At 43.8% G+C, this 19,280-nt stretch overlaps 1 protein-coding gene across 1 annotated transcript in view; it reads right to left on the bottom strand.

The window, feature by feature from the left end:
• Positions 1–959: 959 nt before the first annotated feature.
• LOC145359566 (organic solute transporter subunit beta) overlaps positions 960–19,280 on the bottom strand; it is a 29,210-nt gene continuing 10,889 nt past the window's right edge. The window contains exons 2-6 of the mRNA XM_080214229.1: positions 18,070–18,173; positions 10,251–10,619; positions 7,204–7,353; positions 5,911–6,001; positions 960–2,624 (exon numbers count right to left, since the gene is read on the bottom strand). Coding sequence (XP_080070355.1) covers positions 2,348–2,624; positions 5,911–6,001; positions 7,204–7,353; positions 10,251–10,619; positions 18,070–18,127 — 945 coding nt within the window. The 5' untranslated portion in view covers positions 18,128–18,173 and the 3' untranslated portion in view covers positions 960–2,347. The remainder of the gene's footprint in view (positions 2,625–5,910; positions 6,002–7,203; positions 7,354–10,250; positions 10,620–18,069; positions 18,174–19,280) is intronic.

A 19,280-nucleotide genomic window follows, 5' to 3' on the forward strand; every position in this document is an offset into this window, starting at 1 on the left:
GGATATGGGCAAAGTAAGAATTCTCACAACACCAGAATAAAATCCAAACAGGTTTATTTGGAAATCAAGAACTTTTGCAGCATGGCTTCTTCATCAGGTGGACTTTAACTTGGTGTTGCGAAACGTCTCAGTCCAACGCCAGCATTTCCATATCATCAGTGGTAAAGCCAGTATTTATTGCCCATCTCTAATTGCCCTTGAACTGAGTGACTTGCATGGCCATTTCAGTTGACCACATTGCTGTGGTTCTGGTGGGCCAGATAGAACACAGCAGATTTCCTTCTCCAAAGGCCATTATTGTATCAGATGGGCTTTTGATGACAATCAATGTTTTCTTAGTCACCATTACTAGTTTTAAATCTCAGATTTATTAATTGAATTTAAATCCCACCTTGGCAGGGTTTGAATCCAGGCCACCAGGGGGATTTGTCTGCGCCTCTGGGTTACCATCCACTGAAGTTATCACTACTCCACCATCCCCACCCAAATAGTTATGACATTGTTAAAGGATACTCACAACCTTAATTGCCAGAATTAGGTTTCAGCAGTGAGTTCTGTGGATGACTAACGGGCAAATAAAATTACCAGAAGGCTAAGTGTGAAGTTCTGTTTGGAAGCAAAAGTCAAAGCAGCCTAAATCAACCAGCAAAACTCGAGAGATTCCCTGTTTACAGTGTATCTCTTAATCCCTTGAAGTTGCCAGTTGATTTGCACTTTAATTTTCACATGTATTTTAGCACACCATTATTTTGCCATCAGGATCCAGCCTAATGTCACTATTGCCTATCTAGACCTTATCAGGCCCTTTAATAATTTTAAGTTGTAGCCTAACCAAGGTTTGATGTAAATTTAATGTAACTTCTCTTTTTTTTAAATTCTATCCCTCCAGAATGAAACCACAATCTTACTAATCTGTAAGAAGTCTCAACACCAGGTTAAATTCCAACAGGTTTATTTGGAATGACAAGCTTTCGGAGCACTGCTCCTTCATCAGATGAGTGGAACAATGCCCACCCCTGTCCAACACTGGCATCTCCACATCATTACTAATCTGTGTTGCTACTTTCAGTGATTTATGTATCTGTCCACTTGGATGTCTTTGCTCCTCTATTACATATAGACTCTTGTTTTCCGAGCAGTGTGTGACTTCCTTACTCTTTCTATCAAAATATAATACACCCTGAAGGTACAGTGAAATTCATGTTCTGGTTACATGCACATTCTGCAAGTTTATTACTATTCTATTGAACACAGTTAGTCTTCCTCCGTATTAAACTAGAATCTAATATTTGTCATCAACCACAAATTTTGAAATTGTACATTTGATTCGCAAAGAAGTTTTTATTCTTTCAAACGACGTGGGCATTGCTGGCTAGCTCGACATTGCCCATCTCCAATTGCCCTTGAAAAGATGGCGCTGAGCTGCCTTCTTGAACTGCTGAAGGCCATTTGGTGTAGGTATACAGACAGCGCTGTTAGGGAGGGAGTTCCAGGATTTTAACCCAGCAACGATGAAGGAATGGCCAATATATTTCCAAGTCAGGATGATGAATGGCTTGGAGGGGAACTTGCAGGTGCTGGTGTTCTGTGTATCTGCTGCCTTTGTCCTTCTAGGTGGTAGAGGGTGTGGGTTTGGAAGGTGCTGAAGAAAGAGCCTTGGTGAGTTGCTGCAGTGCATCTTGTAGATGGTACACGTTGCTGCCACTGGTGGTGAAGTGAATGTTTAAAGGGATAGATGAGCTGCGAGTCAAGAATCCATGTTGTTTATGTGAATTATGCAAAAACATGATTCCAGCACCACTCCTTGCGGAACAGCATTTTCCGCCTTTTGCCAGCCCTAAGTAACTTTCCATAACCACTTATTCTCATTTTTAAAATTCATTTGTGGGACATGGGCATCACTGGCTGGTCAGCATTTATTGCCCATCCCTAGGTGCCCAAGGGCAGTTGAGAGTCAACCACATTGCTGTGGCTCTGGAGTCACATGTAGACCAGACCAGGTAAGGACAGCAGATTTCCTTCCCTAAAAGGACATTAGTAAATCGGATGGGTTTTTCCAACAATCGACAATGGTTTCACGGTCATCAGTAGATTCTTAATTCCAGATATTTTTATTGAATTCAAATTCCACCGTCTGCCATGGCAGGATTTGAATCCAGGTCCCCAGAACATTAGCCGAGTTTCTGGATTAATAGTTCAATGATACTACCATCACCTTCTCTTAATTTCCATTCTGTGTCAGCCTGCTATCCATTTGTCCTTTTATTGCTTATTTTACAAAAATCAATTTTTTTAAATCTTAAAAAATAAATTCTTTATCGCGAGCTCAGTCCCGTAACTTGGGGGGCTACACATCATCTTCCTCTGCTTCCACGAAAAGGGAACTTACATTTCCATCTTTCCACTCGATCACAATCTCTCCAGGTTTGGGTGAGATTTTTGGAGATGAGCTGTGCGGCACCTGGTCCAAGGAGACGTAGGCTTGGCTTTTGGTTTGTAACATCAGGTCAGTCTCTTCACAGTTGTCAGTTCTATTTGCATGTTGTACCATCACCTTCTGCACTGGCTTGCTCCCAATTGCGTCCCTGTCTTTCAGTTCATTCAGAGCCTTCATTTTTCTCTTCCTGCAAATAACAAAGGGATAAGAAAGACTGGTAAATCTGGGCCAAGTACAGAGAAAAGGGACTGAGAAGAACCCTTCAAGCTTCTTCTCAAACTAGGGTAAATTATACAACAATATAAATATCATGAAACATTCCAATATTCATCATAGGATCATTGTAGAACATAGTATGACAGTCAGCTACGTAAGGAGAAATTAGGATTGGAATTCTCTGGTTGTTAATGCCCCCGCGATTCTCTGATCCTGCTGCTATGAGTGGAGATTTCACTCAGCACCAAATTCTCCATCCTCACTTACAGCAATGGTGAGGTGTGAATGTCCAGAGAATTCCTGCCTCAATCCGACAATCAAAAACTTGGTCATAGAGCAGGGTTTTAAGGAATATCTTAAAGGAGAAAAGTGAGGTAGAGAGAAGGTGGTGTGCAGGGAGGGAATTCCAGAGCTCAAGGCCTCAGTAACTAAAGAGACAAGCACCAATGGTGGACCAACTGAAATTGGGGATATGCCAGACTTAGATAATCACAAATTTTCGGAGGGTTGTGGGGCTGGAGAAGAGTCTAGCGATAGGGGTGAGGGCATGGAGGGATTTGAAAACAAGAATGAGCGTTTTGAATTAAGATGTTGCTTCACCTGATGCCAATAGGTCAAATGAGCACAAGGGTGATGGGCAAACTGTGAGTTAACACATGGGCAAGAGAGTTTTGGACAACCTCAAGTTTATGGAGGTAGAATGTGGGAGATCAACCAGAAATTAGCTGGAATAGTCAAGTCCAGTGGTAATAAAGACATGAATGAAGGTTTCAGCAGCAAATGAGCTGAGACAGGGTTGAAGTTCAGGGTTGGAAATAGGCAGTGAAAGTGCAAAGGTAAGCTTGTAATCTCGGGCATCTACCATAGCTAATCCACCTAACCTACACATCTTTGATCAATAAGGGGCAATTTAACATGGCCAGTGCACCTAATCTGCACATCTTTGGACTGTGGGAGGAAACCAGAGTACAGGAGGAAGCCCACGCAGACATGGTGAGAATGCGCAAACTCCACACAGTCACTCAAGGCTAGAATTGAACCTGGGCACCTGATGCTGTGAGGCAGCAGTGCCAATCACTGTGCCACCCTTTTTCACACAAAATACTTAATCCCACCTGATACAAACAGAGACCTTGTTCAACTTTATCAATTAAAGATTAACTTAAAAAGGGGAATTTTCCCAGGAATCGCAGCAGGTGGGACATGGATCTTGCAAAACTCTATTAACCTTGGGTGAGATTTTCTGGCTTTGGGGTGAGTGCGGCCCAAAGTCTTTAGCCTATTATTCATATATAAAAATTATAGGCACTTGTCCCACATGCGTGATTTAATTTTTAAGACTGTGTTCCTCTAATTTTATCCTCTAGAGGACGCTCTGGTTTTAATCATTTTGTAGGATTACTATCAAATAAACTGGTTGGACTTAAACCTGGTGTTGTGAGACCTCTTACTGTGTTTAATCATTTCACCTGCAGTGCCTTGGCCCCAAGTCTTGAAAGTCATTGAATTCTCCTAGAAACCCTACATTACAGGAGGAGGCCATTTGGCCCATTGAACCTGTGCCGACAACAATCCCACCCTATCCCCGTAACCCCACATATTTACCCTGCCAACTCCCCCGAAACTAGGGAGAATTTAGTATAACCAATGCACCCAATCCACACATCTTGAACAGTGGGAGGAAACTGGAGCACCCGGAGAAAACCCACCCAGACACGGGGAGAGTGTGCAAACTCCACACAGACAGTGACCCAAGCCGGGAATTGAACCCGGGTCCCTTGCGTTGTGAGGCAGCAGTTCTAACCACTGTGCCTCTATGCTGCCCATCCTTCCTTTACACTCTCCAGTTCAGTTTTTTTATTTAACAGGCTCTTCAAAACCTAATGTTTTGATAAATCTTGTGGCTGTCCACTCTAATGTCTCCTCACATGGCCTGGTGTTGTATTTTATTTTAAAATGCTCCTATGAAGTGCAACTTTTTAATGACACTTGAGGCACTATATGAATACAGGTTGTAGCTGTGATTGACAGCACAGTGCTGGCTGCCACTTTTATTCCCGTTTGCAATGAAGACTTGCTTTTATGTTGTATTTTAAATGTAAAAGGACTTCACTCAACATAACTTCCATCAAGAGCGGGGCAGAGCAGAATTTTAATCAGGTTCCATCTTAATACACGGTCAATTACAATTTACTCTTGACAATTTTTTCCTTTCCGATTACCAGTTTCAAAGTAAAATAATAAAGTTTATTCATTAGTCACAAGTAGGCTTACTGCAATGAAGTTACTGTAAAATTTCTCAAATTGTCACACTCCGGCACCTGTTCGGGTACACCGAGGGAGAATTTAGCATGGCCAACGCACCTAACTGGCACTTCTTTCGGATTGTGGGAAGAAACCGGAGCACCCGGAGGAAACCCACACAGACACGGGGAGAGCATGCAAACTCACACAGTCACTCAAGCCGGGAATCGAACCCGGTCCCTGGCGCTGTGAGGCAGCGGTGCTAACCATTGTGCCACTGTGCGGCATTCATTCTTTTGATTTCATGCATTTTCCAATCTCGTTCCTCCTTAAAAAATCTATTAACATGGTGAAAAATTAATTAAAATGTACAGCTAGTAACAAATTGATAAACAGGGAATTTACTTGGGAACTGGTTTAACTGAACCTTGTAACATTTGGAGGGGCTTTCCAGTCCTTCCCACTGGCAGGATCTTCCAGTCCCGGTGAAGTCAACCCTTGCCACCAGTTTTCTAGGCAGAGGGATAAGCAAGTCATGCAAATTGCCTTCGAATTTGATGAAACTAAAGGATCTCACAGTGGCCAATGTAGGGCCACTTCTGCTGTGGGAAAACCCTCCCCGGGGTGTGCTGGATAATTCTGGCCATTGGATATATGAGTTTTCCATTATACAGCTATTTACGTTAGACAATCCTCAGAATGAACAAGATCATGCAGCTATAAATATATTTTAATACAGGAAAAGGGATGGGATTCTCCGGCTGTTCATGCCAGTGGGATTCTCTGATCCTGCTGGCAGCACACCCTTTGCCACAGGTTTTCCTGCAGTGTGGGATAGCTCCAATGGGAAATCCCATTGATAGTGATGGGACCAGAGAATCCCACTGCCAGCGAACGACATCCCGCCTCCCGCCACTGATAATCACGCGGCTGGGAGAGAATTCCACCCATTGGGAACGTTTTACAGAATATCAAATAACACACTTGGAGGAAAACAACAAGGTCTGACTTACCTGGTTGCCCTGGAGCATAAAGCCAGAATGAGAAATCCCAGGAAAAGTGCAATGAATGCAAGCACCAACATGGCATAGTTCCAATTAGTGGCTGTAAGAGATTGAGGCATTGCAATCAAATGATACGGGCATAGCTGGTAACCTGCTCAACTCAATCAACATTTGTATCTGGAGAGAAAGCAATTTCTGAAGGCTCATGCGGACATGTCCAGCCACAGGACTTCACTGCAACGTCTTGACTTGACAATCTTGAACCAGGGGTCACAGTCTCAGGATAAGGGGTTAACCATTTAGGACTGAGATGATGAGAAAAGATTCTTATGTTCTTATGCCCTTTATTCAAAGGGAATGAATACAAAAATGGGGAAGTCACAAGGCAACAGTTAGACCACACGTGGAATAATATGAACAGTTTTGGTCCCCTCAGCTTAGGAAAGATAAACTGGCATTGGAGGCAGTCCAGAGAAGGTTCACTAGGTAGATCCTGGGTATGGAGGGATTTCCTTATCAGAGATTCAGTAGGTTGGGCCTTCACTCATTGGAGTTCAGAAGAATGAAACGCAAACTTATTGAGACATTTAGGAATCTCAGGGGGATTGACAGGGTAGATACTGAGAGGATGTCTCCCCTTGTGAGAGGGGTAGGTTTGCTGTGTATGAAACCTTAAGAAGGGGAACAGAAAAGGGAGAAATCTGTTGAGAAAAACAGGGGCAAAGGAAGCCCTAATTTTCAATCATTTTAATGTTGCCAGGGGAAGGTCATCTCATCCATCAACACTAATGTCTAACCCAGGTTCAGGTGCCAGAGTAGAATTTTGTGCTTGTATTCACAATTATATTCAAAGATCTGTTTGCAATGGACAACGAACAAGGCATGAATCCTGCCATATCATATAGATGTGCTGGCCCTGGGTCACTCTCAGTAATGAAATGAGCAGGTGTTAGTGCCTTAATTTAAGAAACTGTAGATCCAATCAGGTAAACTTACTGGGAAAAAAAATGATTTATCCTCATGAATATTCCTTCTCTAATTTTTCAAGTGACCCTGAATCACCAAACTTTGACAGTGTTACATAATTCATTGGTTTATAAACGTACAAGATATGTCCAGATCATCTAATCTCAAAATGTTAACTGGTTCTCCCTTCACAGATGCCGCCAGACCTGCTGAGTTTTTGCAGCATTTTATTTCAAATTTCCAGCACCCGTATTCTTTTACTTTTATCCACATAATCCATATTTTAAAAATCAAACAATGCACATTAAAGAGAGAAAAACGAGGTGCAGTACGTACAGTCCTCCATTGGATAGGGTAGTTGTTTCGTTGGGGTGGTTTCTTCCAGTCTTGCCTCGTTCTGCCTCACATCCCTGATGACCCCATCGCCAGTTTCTTCTAATTCCGCTGACAACATTTCAGTCTTTGCTAAGGTTATTTCCAGATTTTCTGTTCAGTGGAATTAGAAAATATCCATTAGGACTTTATCCTAACACAGAATTTAAAAGCTACAACCTCACCCTTTGCAAATCAATTGCAACCTGTACATCCATCAGCAGCTCCCTGGATACCTGCGACAGAAAGACGTGTGTTTAAATCTCACTCAGGAGGACAAAATCTAGGCTGATAATCCAGTGCGGCACAGAGAGAGTGCAACCTGGTCATTCGTGCTTTCTATTGATGAGGTGTTAAACCAGGATCCCAAACCAGGCAAAAGGCAAAATATTCCACAGCACTTTTTCAGGGAAAGTTTGGAGTGCTTTCACTGTCGTCCTGGTTAATATTTATCCCTTGGTCAACATCATGAGAAAACAGATTATCTGGTTATTATCACCTTGTTGTTTGTGAGACCTCGATACAAACTGACTGCTGGATTTCCTACAAAAAATGTCTACACTTCAAGAAGTATCTCATTAGTCATAAAGTATTTTGAGATGTCCTGAGGTTTTGAAAGGAACAAAATATCAATTCCCGGCTTGGGTGACTGTGCAGAGTCTGCACGTTCTCCTTGTGCCAGTGTGGGTTTCCTCCGGTTTCCTCCCACAGTCTGAAAGAAATGCTGGATAAGGGCATTGGCCATGCTAAATTCCCTCTGAGTGTACCTGAACAGGTGCCAGGGATTTTCACAATAACTTCATTGCAGTGTTAATGTAAGCCTACTTGTGACTAATAAATAAACTTTATCACTCCGTAACTGCCCGAAACTGGATAAGTGTGGAAGTCAGTAGAAGCTCCACATTCAATTCCCAGGCTGTGGTGAGTGGTGTTACCATTGGACTCAGACCCCTGGGTTAGCATGTGAAGAGAGAAGGAAAATCATCAACTTAAAAGTGCAGGTTTCGGTTTCACCTTTGGGAGGCATGATCGTCCTGCAGTTCTTTGGTTCTTGCCGAACTCTTAATGCTGTTGAGATGAAAGAATGTAGTAAAAAGTCTGACAACACCAGGTTTTAGTCCAACCTATTTATTTGATAATATACTCACAAGCTTTCGGGGTTAGTCCCTTCGTCAGGTGAATGGAGAGTTCTGGCCTCAGACAGAGCATATAAAGCACAGACGGTTTAGAGATTACTGATTAGAATGCGAATCCTTACACCTAACCTGCTGTTCAAGACCTGAAGTGGCTGATAATGTGAGTGGAAGGAGCACTGATCACAGTTTAAAGAGATGTGTATTGTCTCCAGACAGTACAGTAAGTGAGGTTTTGCAAACCCAGGCAAGTCACGGGGGTTACAGATAGTGCGACATGAACCCAAGATCCCTGTTGAGACCGTCCTCATGTGTGCGGAACTTGGCTATCAGTCTCTGTTCAGCGACTCTGCGCTGTCGTGTGTCGTGAAGGCTGCCTTGGAGAATGCTTACCCGAAGGTCAGAGGCTGAATGTCCGTGACCGCTGAAGTATTCGCCAACAGGAAGGGAACAGGAAGGGAAACAGACTGTTCCCTTCCTGTTGGCGAATACTTCAGTGGTCACGGGCCTCTGACCTTCGGGTAAGCATTCTCCAAGGCAGCCTTCACGACACACGACAGCGCAGAGTCGCTGAACAGAGACTGATAGCCAAGTTCCGCACACATGAGGATGGTCTCAACAGGGATCTTGGGTTCATGTCGCACTATCTGTAACCCCCGTGACTTGCCTGGGTTTGCAAAACCTCACTTACTGTACTGTCTGGAGACAATACACATCTCTTTAAACTGTGATCAGTGCTCCTACCACTCACATTATCAGCCACTTCAGGTCTTGAACAGCAGGTTAGGTGTAAGGATTCGCATTCTAATCAGTAATCTCTAAACTGTCTGTGCTTTATATGCTCTGTCTGAGGCCAGAACTCTCCATTCACCTGACGAAGGGACTAACCCCGAAAGCTTGTGAGTATATTATCAAATAAATAAGTTGGACTAAAACCTGGTGTTGTCAGACTTTTTACTGTGTTTACACCAGTCCAACGCCGGCATACCCACATCGAGATGAAAGAATTCCATCAGTGTGTGATGTGCATGTGACTTACTGCCTGAGGGGTAAGCTCAGCTCAACTGGTTTGCAAGCAAGCACTTTGTCTCTCATTGTTTAATCAGCTTACAGGCAGCTCGAATGTTTTGCATGCTATAACTCCTTTGACTTTAATATCACTTGGTATTCAAAGACTGGATTTTCTAAATAGCTTTGATTTGTGCGTTTCAGTTAAGAAGCGTTCCAATCCGCTAACGGAAAATATTGAATCAGAAAATGTCACTAAAGCATTTCAAAAAGTAGCAAATAGAACAGACTCGTTGGTTCCAACACAACATAAAGTTAAACAATCAGATCACATTTTGCACTGCCCCCAACCATTTGATTCCAACTGGAGTAGGTTGAAAAGTGAAGGTGTGGGTTAAGCATAAAAGGCACTCTTTCAAAAAGCCAGCATTTTTAAAACCTCATTTGCGGGATGTGGGCAAGACTGGTGAGGCTGGCATTTATTGCCCATCCCTAGTTGCCCTTCAGAAGGTGGTAGTGAACTGCTTTTGTGATCTGCTGCTGCAGTCCCTGTGGTGTGGGGGTAAACCCACAGCGCAGTTAGGGAGGGAATTCCAGGACCCAGCGATAGTGAAGGAATGGCGATATATTTCTAAGTCAGGACGGTGGGCACCTTGGAGGGGAACCTCCAGGTGGTGGTGGCCCCAGCTACCAGCTGCCCAGGAGGTGGAACAGTGGGTGTATCGGCCTCCTTCCCTGCTGCAAGTTTCTCTACTTCTACGATTGCTAACAGGTCACTTAATCAGCTGCTAGGACCTGAAAAGAGCATCAAAAATGAGATCTGAATGTCCTCGCTGCGTAGCTCATGACCCACTCTGCCCTCTGCCTTACCCTGAAATGGTTTCTCGCAAATGCCTGTACCATTCGGCGAGCTCCACTTGGAATTTCTCTTTTCTTTGGAGAGCGACACGGTGCTCCCGTCAGCAATCAGGTACATAGCTGTGGCCACGTGGACCAGCCTGCGCTTGGTACACATCCAAATGAGGCTGGTTATATTCTCACAGGCTGCGGTCTGAACAGTCAGGGTCAGGCCTGCAGAAAGGCATCTTTGGGTCCCTCGATTGAAAAGCCAGTTTTCCTTCCATATCCAGTCTTGGAGCAGCGAGTCAGGATTGCATCCGTCTGTCAGCACCTGATCTCCCTCTAAAGAGGCTTCCAAGCATTGAAGGCCTGAATTCTTTATTATAAAAACTTCCGCTCCTGTAAATGTGTTGGCACAAGCAGAAGAAACAGTTGTAATCTTTATGCTGTAAACTGCACAATACGTATATCTGAATAAGAAACTGAGCATAAGGACTTTACTTCAATGCAATAGCACAAGTTTAAACAATTGATTCAGCTCATAATAACCTAGCCTAGAATTCTGCTACTTGGTGAGACAGTGTTCTATCACTGTAACACCTGTGGTGGGGGTGGTTGTGAGGGGGTGTTTGAGGGGCAGGGGTTCGCTAGAAAGAGAAGAACCTCCTTGATTAGCTAACCGATATTCTGACAGTGAGTTCGATGTTCTCTGCGCATCACCAGTTTGGAAGAATTTCTGGGGAACTTCCCAGCTAAAAACTTCCCTTATAATTCCTCAGGTGATGTTGCTCAAAGGCCCAGGATAACCAATGGGAGCAGAGACTGGATGTCAAAACTGATTGGGCCACATGTGGCTCTTATTTGATAAAATTTCCAACTGCAATTGATGCTTTGGGATTTAATACCATTCCAAAAATGTTTCACCTTTGATGGAGTGGCTTCTAGAGGAATGCTGATGCTCTAATGACAGAATCCCTACAGTGCTGAAGGAGGCCATTTGGCCCATTGGGCCTGCACAGACTCTCCAGCAGAGCATCGAATCCTGGCCCACTCCACATCTGATCCCCGCAACCCCATGCATTTACCCCACTAATCCCTCTAACCTACATATCCTGAGACACTAGGGGGCAATTTAGCATGGCCAATCCACCTAACCTGCGCATAGAGTCCCTACAGTGCAGGAGGTCAGAATCATAGAATCACTACAGTGCAGAAGGAGGCCATTCAGCCCATTGAATCTGCACCAACCATAATCGGACCCAGCCCCTATCCCCGCAACCCCATGCATTTACCCTAGCTTGACCCCCTGACACTAAGGGACAATTTTTTCGCACGGCCAATCCATCTAACCTGCACATCTTTGGACCGTGAGAGGGAGGAAACCCACACAGAAACGTGGAGAGCAAGCTCCACACAGTTAGCCAAGGCTGGAAGCAAATCAGGTCCCTGGCACTATGAGGCAGCAGTGCTAACCACATCTGGCATCAATTTTAGTGGGATTTAATGTGCAACCATAGAATTCCTACAGTGCAGAAGGGGGCAGGATGGCTGGACTGATGTACGAGGAGAGATTGACTAGGTTAGAATTACGTCCACTGGAGTTCAGACAAACGAAAGGAGGGAGCTTATAGACTTATAAAATTCCAACAGAATTAGACAGGATAGATGCAGAGAGCATATTCCCAACAGTGGTGGAATCCAGAACTAGGGGTCACAGTCTGACGATATGGGGGTAGACCATTTAGGGTGGAGATGAGGAGAAATTTCTTCACCCAAAGAGTGGTGAGCCTGTGGAATTCGTTACCACAGGAAGTAGATAATGCCAAAACATTGAACATATTCAAGAGGTGGCTGGATGTAGCACTCGGGGCAAATGGGATCAAAGATTATGGGAAGAAAGCAGGATTAGGTTACTGAGTTGGACATTCAGCCACGATCGCGATGAATGGTGGAGCAGACTCAAAGGGCCAAATGGCCTCTTCCTGCTCATATCTTCTATGTTTCTATGAGGCCATTTGACCCATCAAGTCTGCATCGATTCTCCAACAGAACATCCCAGCCAGGCCCTCCTCTCCACACTATCCCCGTAACCCTGCACATTCAGCATGGCCAATCCATCTCACCCACACATCTTTGGAGCTGCTGTGTTCATCCAGCACTTTCTGTTTTTACTGTTTTCAGATTTCCAGCATCTGCAGTTTTTGCTTTTAAAACAGTTTAAAGAGTTAACTTGAGTTTCCATTAATTAGGCTATATATATATTACTAAATTAACTTAGTAAAATGCCCCTTTCTGAGCATCCATTGAAGGATGTTAACCAAGGGTTATGGCTGCAAAAAATCTGAATATTGTTGATTAGAGAGATCTGTTCCCACAGCTGGTCTTGGACACATCAGAACATTTGACATTCTGGCTTTTGCTGTGATGAAAAGCTTCAGTGAGATGTCTCTCCTGTCAATTGTATTCAGGAAGAGTAGATAACGATAGATATACAGATCAAATATCCTTTATCACACTCAGGCGCCTGTTCTGGCACACTGAGCAAGAATTCAGCACTTAACCAGCGCGTCTTTTGGATTATGGGAGGAAACTGAAGCACCCAGAGGAAACCCACACAGACACGAGGAGAATGTGCAGAATCCACACAGACAGAGACCCAAGCCAGGAATCGAACCCAGGTCCCTGGCGCTGTGAGGCAGCAGTGCTAACCACTGTGCCACCATGCCACCCAATTAAACCTCATCGACCTTTAATACAGGAAGTCTAGGTCTGCACTGTTTATCTTGTGATTTTTTTTTGTGGTGAATGTGTCAAAAAGAAACTTATTGCAAGTTCCATGCATTTACTATTTATGATACACTTGACTTCATTTTCTTTAGACTGTAGCTAACCTAGACTATTGTAACACAAGGTTATATGCAGTATCCAAAAACCAAAATGATCTGAAATCTGAAATGCAATCAGCCCCTGAAGTTTCGGGTAAAGGATACTCAACCTGCACAGGACATCCCTTCGAATACAGTTATAATAGAAAATCAGTCTGGGGAAAGTAATGAAGGAGAAAGTGATAAGAGAGAGAAACTGCAGTGATTTTAGCCGCTATAAAGAGCAGCTGGGAACAGGAAGTGACTCTTGACAATATTCTTCCGAAGGTCACACGGTTACACATTTATAATAGCCCCAATATAAAAGACATTAAAAAAGATATGATTGCTATGTTTCAAGAATGTTTTCTACATGGTGCACAATGAGGCAACAGGTTATCACAGAATCCCTCAGTGCAGAAGGAGGTCATTCAGTCTATCGAGCTTATACTGACAACAACCCTACCCAGGCCCTATCCCTATAACCCCACGTATTAACCCTGCTAGTCTCCCTGACACTAAGAGGCAATTTAGCAGGACCAATTAACCTAACCCACATATCTTTGGGGTGTGGGAGGAAATCGGAGCACCCGAAGGAAACCCACGCAGACATGGGGAGAACATGCAAATGCCACACAAATAGATACCCAAAGCCAAAATTGAACCTGGGTCCCTGGCACTGTGAGGCAGCAGGGCTAATCACTATGCCACATACCACCATAGGAAGAGAGGAACATTTTGAATACAGGAGTTAACTTTCCAAATAATATGCCATTGTTTTTTGCTCTCTCAAAGTCTAACTGACAGAGGCTGCAGTGTTCAAAGGCCCATGAAAGCTTTTTGTTAAAGACGCCACTGAACGTTCTATTTGCCTGGAGACTTCATTGTCCAAATTGGGTGCTTTGTCATGAAAGTGAATTCAGACTGACGTAATACAACTCTCCACACATTCAGGGTAGCTCCTTGCGTTCCTCATGGTTGTTTAACTCAGTAAAGAAATTTCTCTCGTTATATCAATGCACCATTGAAGGCATCCTTTTCAGATGTATCACAGCTTGGTATCGTTCCTACTCTGAACAAAACCTCAAGAAACTATAAAGGGTAGTGAACATAGCCCAGTCCATCACAGAAACCAGCCTCCCATCCAACTACACTTCTCACTGCCTTGGAAAAGCAGCCAGCATAATCAAGGGCCCTACACACTGGGACATTCTCTCTTCCACCTTCGACCATTGGGGAACAGATATAAAAGTCTAAGATCATGTACCAACTGACTCGAGGACAACTTCTTCCCTGCTGCCATCAAACTTTTGAATGGGCTTATCTTATATTAAGCTGATCTTTCTCTACATGCTATCTGCGACTGCAACACTATATCCTACACCCTCTTCTCTCCTTCTCCCCCATGTACTCTACAAATGGTAAGCTTTGCCTGTATAGCACACAAGGAACCTTACTTTTCACTGTATCTCGATTCATGTGAATAATAAATCAAATCAAAACACTAACGATGATCCCTTTTCACAACAGAAACAGAAAATGCTGGAAAATCTCAGCAGGTCTGACAGCATCTATGAGAGAGAGAATGGAGGCAAGGCTAAGAGGCTGGATGACCCTTTGTCAGAGCTCATTGCTCCCTCTTACCTGACTAGAAATGTATCGTTGGAATAGCGTTTCAACATTGGCTGTGTTATTTTAACACCGGAATGTCGGATCTTGAGGTCTAATGACTCCTGCATACTTTATTCCTTTGGAGCTATTCCATTCTTATCTGATCTCTTCTGAGGTATGACTAATGCACTAAATGTCAATGCTTTGTTTGTGATTGTAAAGTCCAGATTTAACATCAATAACTTTGCATTCATGGTCAGAATTCACCCTTAAAACCAACATAACCGATGAAGGATCATCTAGACTGGAAACGTTGGCTCTAAATTCTCTCCACAGACTCTGTCAGACCTGCTGAGATATTCCAGCATTTTCTGTTTTTGTTTCAGATTCCAGCATTCGCTTTAATATTTTATGGTTGAGGAGGTGTAGATTTTTTTTATGAGCTTACACATTATGAGGAGGCAATTAACCCTCATCCACTTTCTCAATAAAGATCATTCCCACACTAGTATTTAATAACGTACAATATCATCTTTTGAGTGACTGTGGATATGTGGCCACAACCCAACAAGCTGCACTAATTTCCCAAACAGCCAGACACTGGGACCTTTCACTCAAGTTACTGACACAGCCTCAGTGGGACTGTACGGTGGCACAATGTTTAGCCTCACATCACCAGGGATCCGGTTCGATTTCCAGCTTGGGTCACTGCCTGTGCAGAGTCTGCACATTCTCCTCGTGTCTGCATGGGTTTCCTGCCCACTCTGAAAGGCATGCCGGTTAAGTGCATTGGCCGTGGTAAATTCTCCCTCAGTGTACCCAAACAGGCAACGAAGTGTGGTGACTACAGGGTTTTCACAGTAACTTCATTGCAGTGTTAGTGTAAGCCTACTTGTGACACTAATAAATAAACAAACTAATCAGCAAGCAGAATTTCGTGAAACAATTCAAATTCAAGGATAATTCAAAATTAGACCAGTCAATGACAGCTATGTGGATACTTCAGTGCAGTACAAATCAAGGGTCTCATTATCAGCTATTTCTATTTTGGACTGATTTAATCTGAATTGTATCTCCTAACACAGATATGTTGGCAGCATGCTTCCATGGGAGATGTAACTGTTATTATTTTTAGCAAATTCATCGAGATCTTCCACTGCGGTGTTAGAAGATAGTGGAAAAATACAAGTGCTTTGTTTATTTGTTTCCTTTAATTAAGTCCTGCTTGTCATCCCTTCAGCCTTGCCTGGAGGATAGGCTCCCAAACAGGCTCCGCACTTCCTAACATCAGTTCTGAAAATACGACCCAAAAATCAGCATAACTTGTAACTTGTTAGAGAATGGTCGCTGCGCCATTGCAGTGCAGTTCCGGCTCTCAATAGCAGTAAACGTCTCAGGGTGGGATTCTCCAGCCCTTCATTCTGATGGGATCTTCCAGTCCCGTTGAAGGTGACGTCCCCACCCTGCGTGGCCAGTTACCCAGTGACGGGACAGGGTGAGCCACGCAAAACACTGGAGGTATTGGCAGGAAGATCCCACTGGTGGCTGAACTGCCACTGGAAAACATGCCAGTGAGTGGCTGGAAAACCCTGCTGTTCAGTGTTAGCTATTATCGAGACAATAACAACCGAGGGCAGGATTTTCTGGTCGCACTCACTCCGAGGCTGGAAAATCCCATCCGAGATCAAATGGACCTTTACATAGTCACCCCTCCCCACATCTCTGCCAGTTATGATTCCATCGGTGGGGGAATGGGAAAATTCCACCCTTAGATTCATTTAGTGAAATACCTCAAGGTGTTTCACAAGAGCAGTATGAGACAAAATATTAGGCTAGATGGCCAAAAATTCCAACTCCCCCAGCTGGCGGGACAGATAATTTGACAGACCATCGGCAGGTCTGTTAACCTTGGTTGTGAATTTCCAGTCTCAGGGTGTCTCACAATATGAAGTTGGAACCTCATCTCAGGATTAAACATGACACCAGGGTTGTTAACAGGCTGTCTTAACCTTGGACCAAAACAGAGGCAGGCCGATATCTGCTACCTTTGGAAATAGTTACATTGTAATTTTGTTTTGACGCCAAGTTTCCAGTGTGAATTAGCATAAAAGGTAGCAGTTTATTTCATGATTCAGGTCCTGAATTGATGTCTGCACAATTCATAACACACTCCCCCGCCCCCTCTCCCCCCGCCAGCCCCCCACACCAAAGCAGCGCATCTCACGTTCCGAGTTTACACCTCTGATATATAAATTTCACCTTGCTGCAACATACAGTGGCACAGTGCCTTGGCACTGCTGCCTCACAGCGCCAGAAATCCGGGTTCAATTCCAGCCTCTGGTGACTGTGCAAACTCCACACAGACATTCTCCCCATATCTAGGTGGGTTTCCTCCAGGTGCTCCGGTTTCCTCCCACACTCCAACGAGGTACAAGTGACCTTAAAGTTTATTTAATAGTGTCACAAGTAGGCTTACATTAACACCGCAGTGGAATTACTGTGAAAATCTCCTAGTCGCCAAACTCCAGCGCCCGTTCAGGTACACTGAGGGAGAATTTAGCGTGGTTAATGCAGCTAATCAGTACGTCTTTCGAACTATGGGAGGAAACTGGAGCACCTGGAGTAAACCCACGCAGACACAGGGAGAACATGCAGACTCCATACAAACAGTGACCCAAGCTGGGAATTGACCCCAGGTCCCTGGCACTGTGAGGCAGCAATGCAATCCCCTGCATCGCCATGACACTGCAAAGTGGATTGGCCACGCTATATTGCCCCTTAGTGTCATGGGAATTAGCAGGGTAAATAAGTGTGGTTATGAGAATGGGGTGGGAATGTTGATGCAGGTTCGATGGGCTGAATGGCTTCCTTCTGCACTTTTGGGGAACAAAACAGAAAATGCCTGGATTACTCATTCTCATTTGGGAAAACACCAGAGCAGAGTCAAAAATGCACCAAATTCCTGACCAAGCAAGTATTAGCTTTCTGCTGAGAACACATTTTTGCCCTCCCAAGATCATTTTCTCTTTCTACCTCAGTTACTCTCATCAAAAGCCTACTGAAAAAGGAATTGTGGATACGTATTGAAAATAAAAATATTACAGGGAAAGAGTGGGGTGAGTGGAACTAAACTGGACAGCTTTAATCAAAGAAATAACTCAAGCACAATGGGCTGAACGACTTCCTTTCGTGCTGTTCAAAACTCATTTATCTGTCCCAGTTTTTGCTCTCTCCACTCAACATTCTTCTTCCTGTTTCACTTGTTGCCCTCTGATATTCTCAGGTGTAATTTCCATGAGCAACAAGCGATACAGATGTAAATTGTTAATGCATGTTTCAGACACACACCTTCTCAAGACATCAGTGGTTATTACCTTGTAGGAGCAGACACAGAGTAAGCCAACCATAGAGGTCTCTCTTCAACTCAGGCATTCTATTTTCCGTATTACAGAACGTGCCAAGTCCAATTTCTCGAGATCTACAGGAATAAAAAGGGAAAAAAAATGATGACATACGTAATCTACAATTCTTCTTCTCACAAAGGAAATTGCATTGTTGAAAAAATACAAGGGGCTTATATAAGCAGAGTATCTGGAAAACCAAGACAAACACATTCACTGGTCTGTCTTCCAAGAATGGTAACAAGACCTTCAGTGGACTTTATTTTCCCCTTTTTATAAACTTAATGTGAATTTGATGAACTGTTTGGTTCATTAAGATAACTTAGTAAAATATTTCTTAATTTTACACAAAGAGGAAAATATACTCCGTAGTTTAGGATTACGTTCAAAGGGTCTGAAGGAACATAGGAATTAGGAGCAAAGATAAGCAAATTTAGCCCTTCGAGCCTGCTCTGCCATTCAATCAGATCACAGCTGATCTCTCCCTGGTCTCAAATTCACTTCCCCATCTGTTCTCCATATCCCCTTTCTTTAAATATATATCTATCTCCTTCTTGAAACCATTCAATGATTCAGACTCCACCGCGCTATGGGGCAGCGGGTTCCACAAATTCACCGCCCTCTGCAGGAATTAGTTCGTCCTCATCTCAGTTTTAAATCTACCGCCTCTCAGCCGATACCTATGATTTCTTCGTTCAGATTGCCCCACAAGAGGAAACATTTTGTCTACGTTTACTTTATCAATCCCTTTTAAAATTTTATATACCTCGATCAGGTCCCCTCTCATCCTTCTGAACTCCAGCGAGTACAAGGCCAAACTCTTTCATCTCTCCTCATATGTTAACCCCTTCAAACAACCGCATAAATTCAAATAGACCATTTTCCGTAGCCAACTACCCCGCCTTCAGGAGAACAGTGACCACGACACCACACAACCCTGCCACATCAACCTCTGCAAGACATGCCAGACCATCAACATGGATGCCATCATCTCATGTGAGAACACCATCCACCAGGTACACGGCACATACTCTTGCAACTCGGCCAATGTTGTCTACCTGATACGCTGCAGGAAAGGATGTCCCGAGGCCTGGTACACTGGGGAGACCGTGCAGATGCTACGACAATGAACGAACGAACATTGCTCAACAATCACCAGGCAGGAGTGTTCTCTTCCTGTCGGG

Source organism: Carcharhinus amblyrhynchos, chromosome 28 (genome assembly GCF_965287045.1).
Source record: "Carcharhinus amblyrhynchos chromosome 28, sCarAmb.v2.hapA, whole genome shotgun sequence".
NCBI lineage: Eukaryota > Metazoa > Chordata > Chondrichthyes > Carcharhiniformes > Carcharhinidae > Carcharhinus > Carcharhinus amblyrhynchos.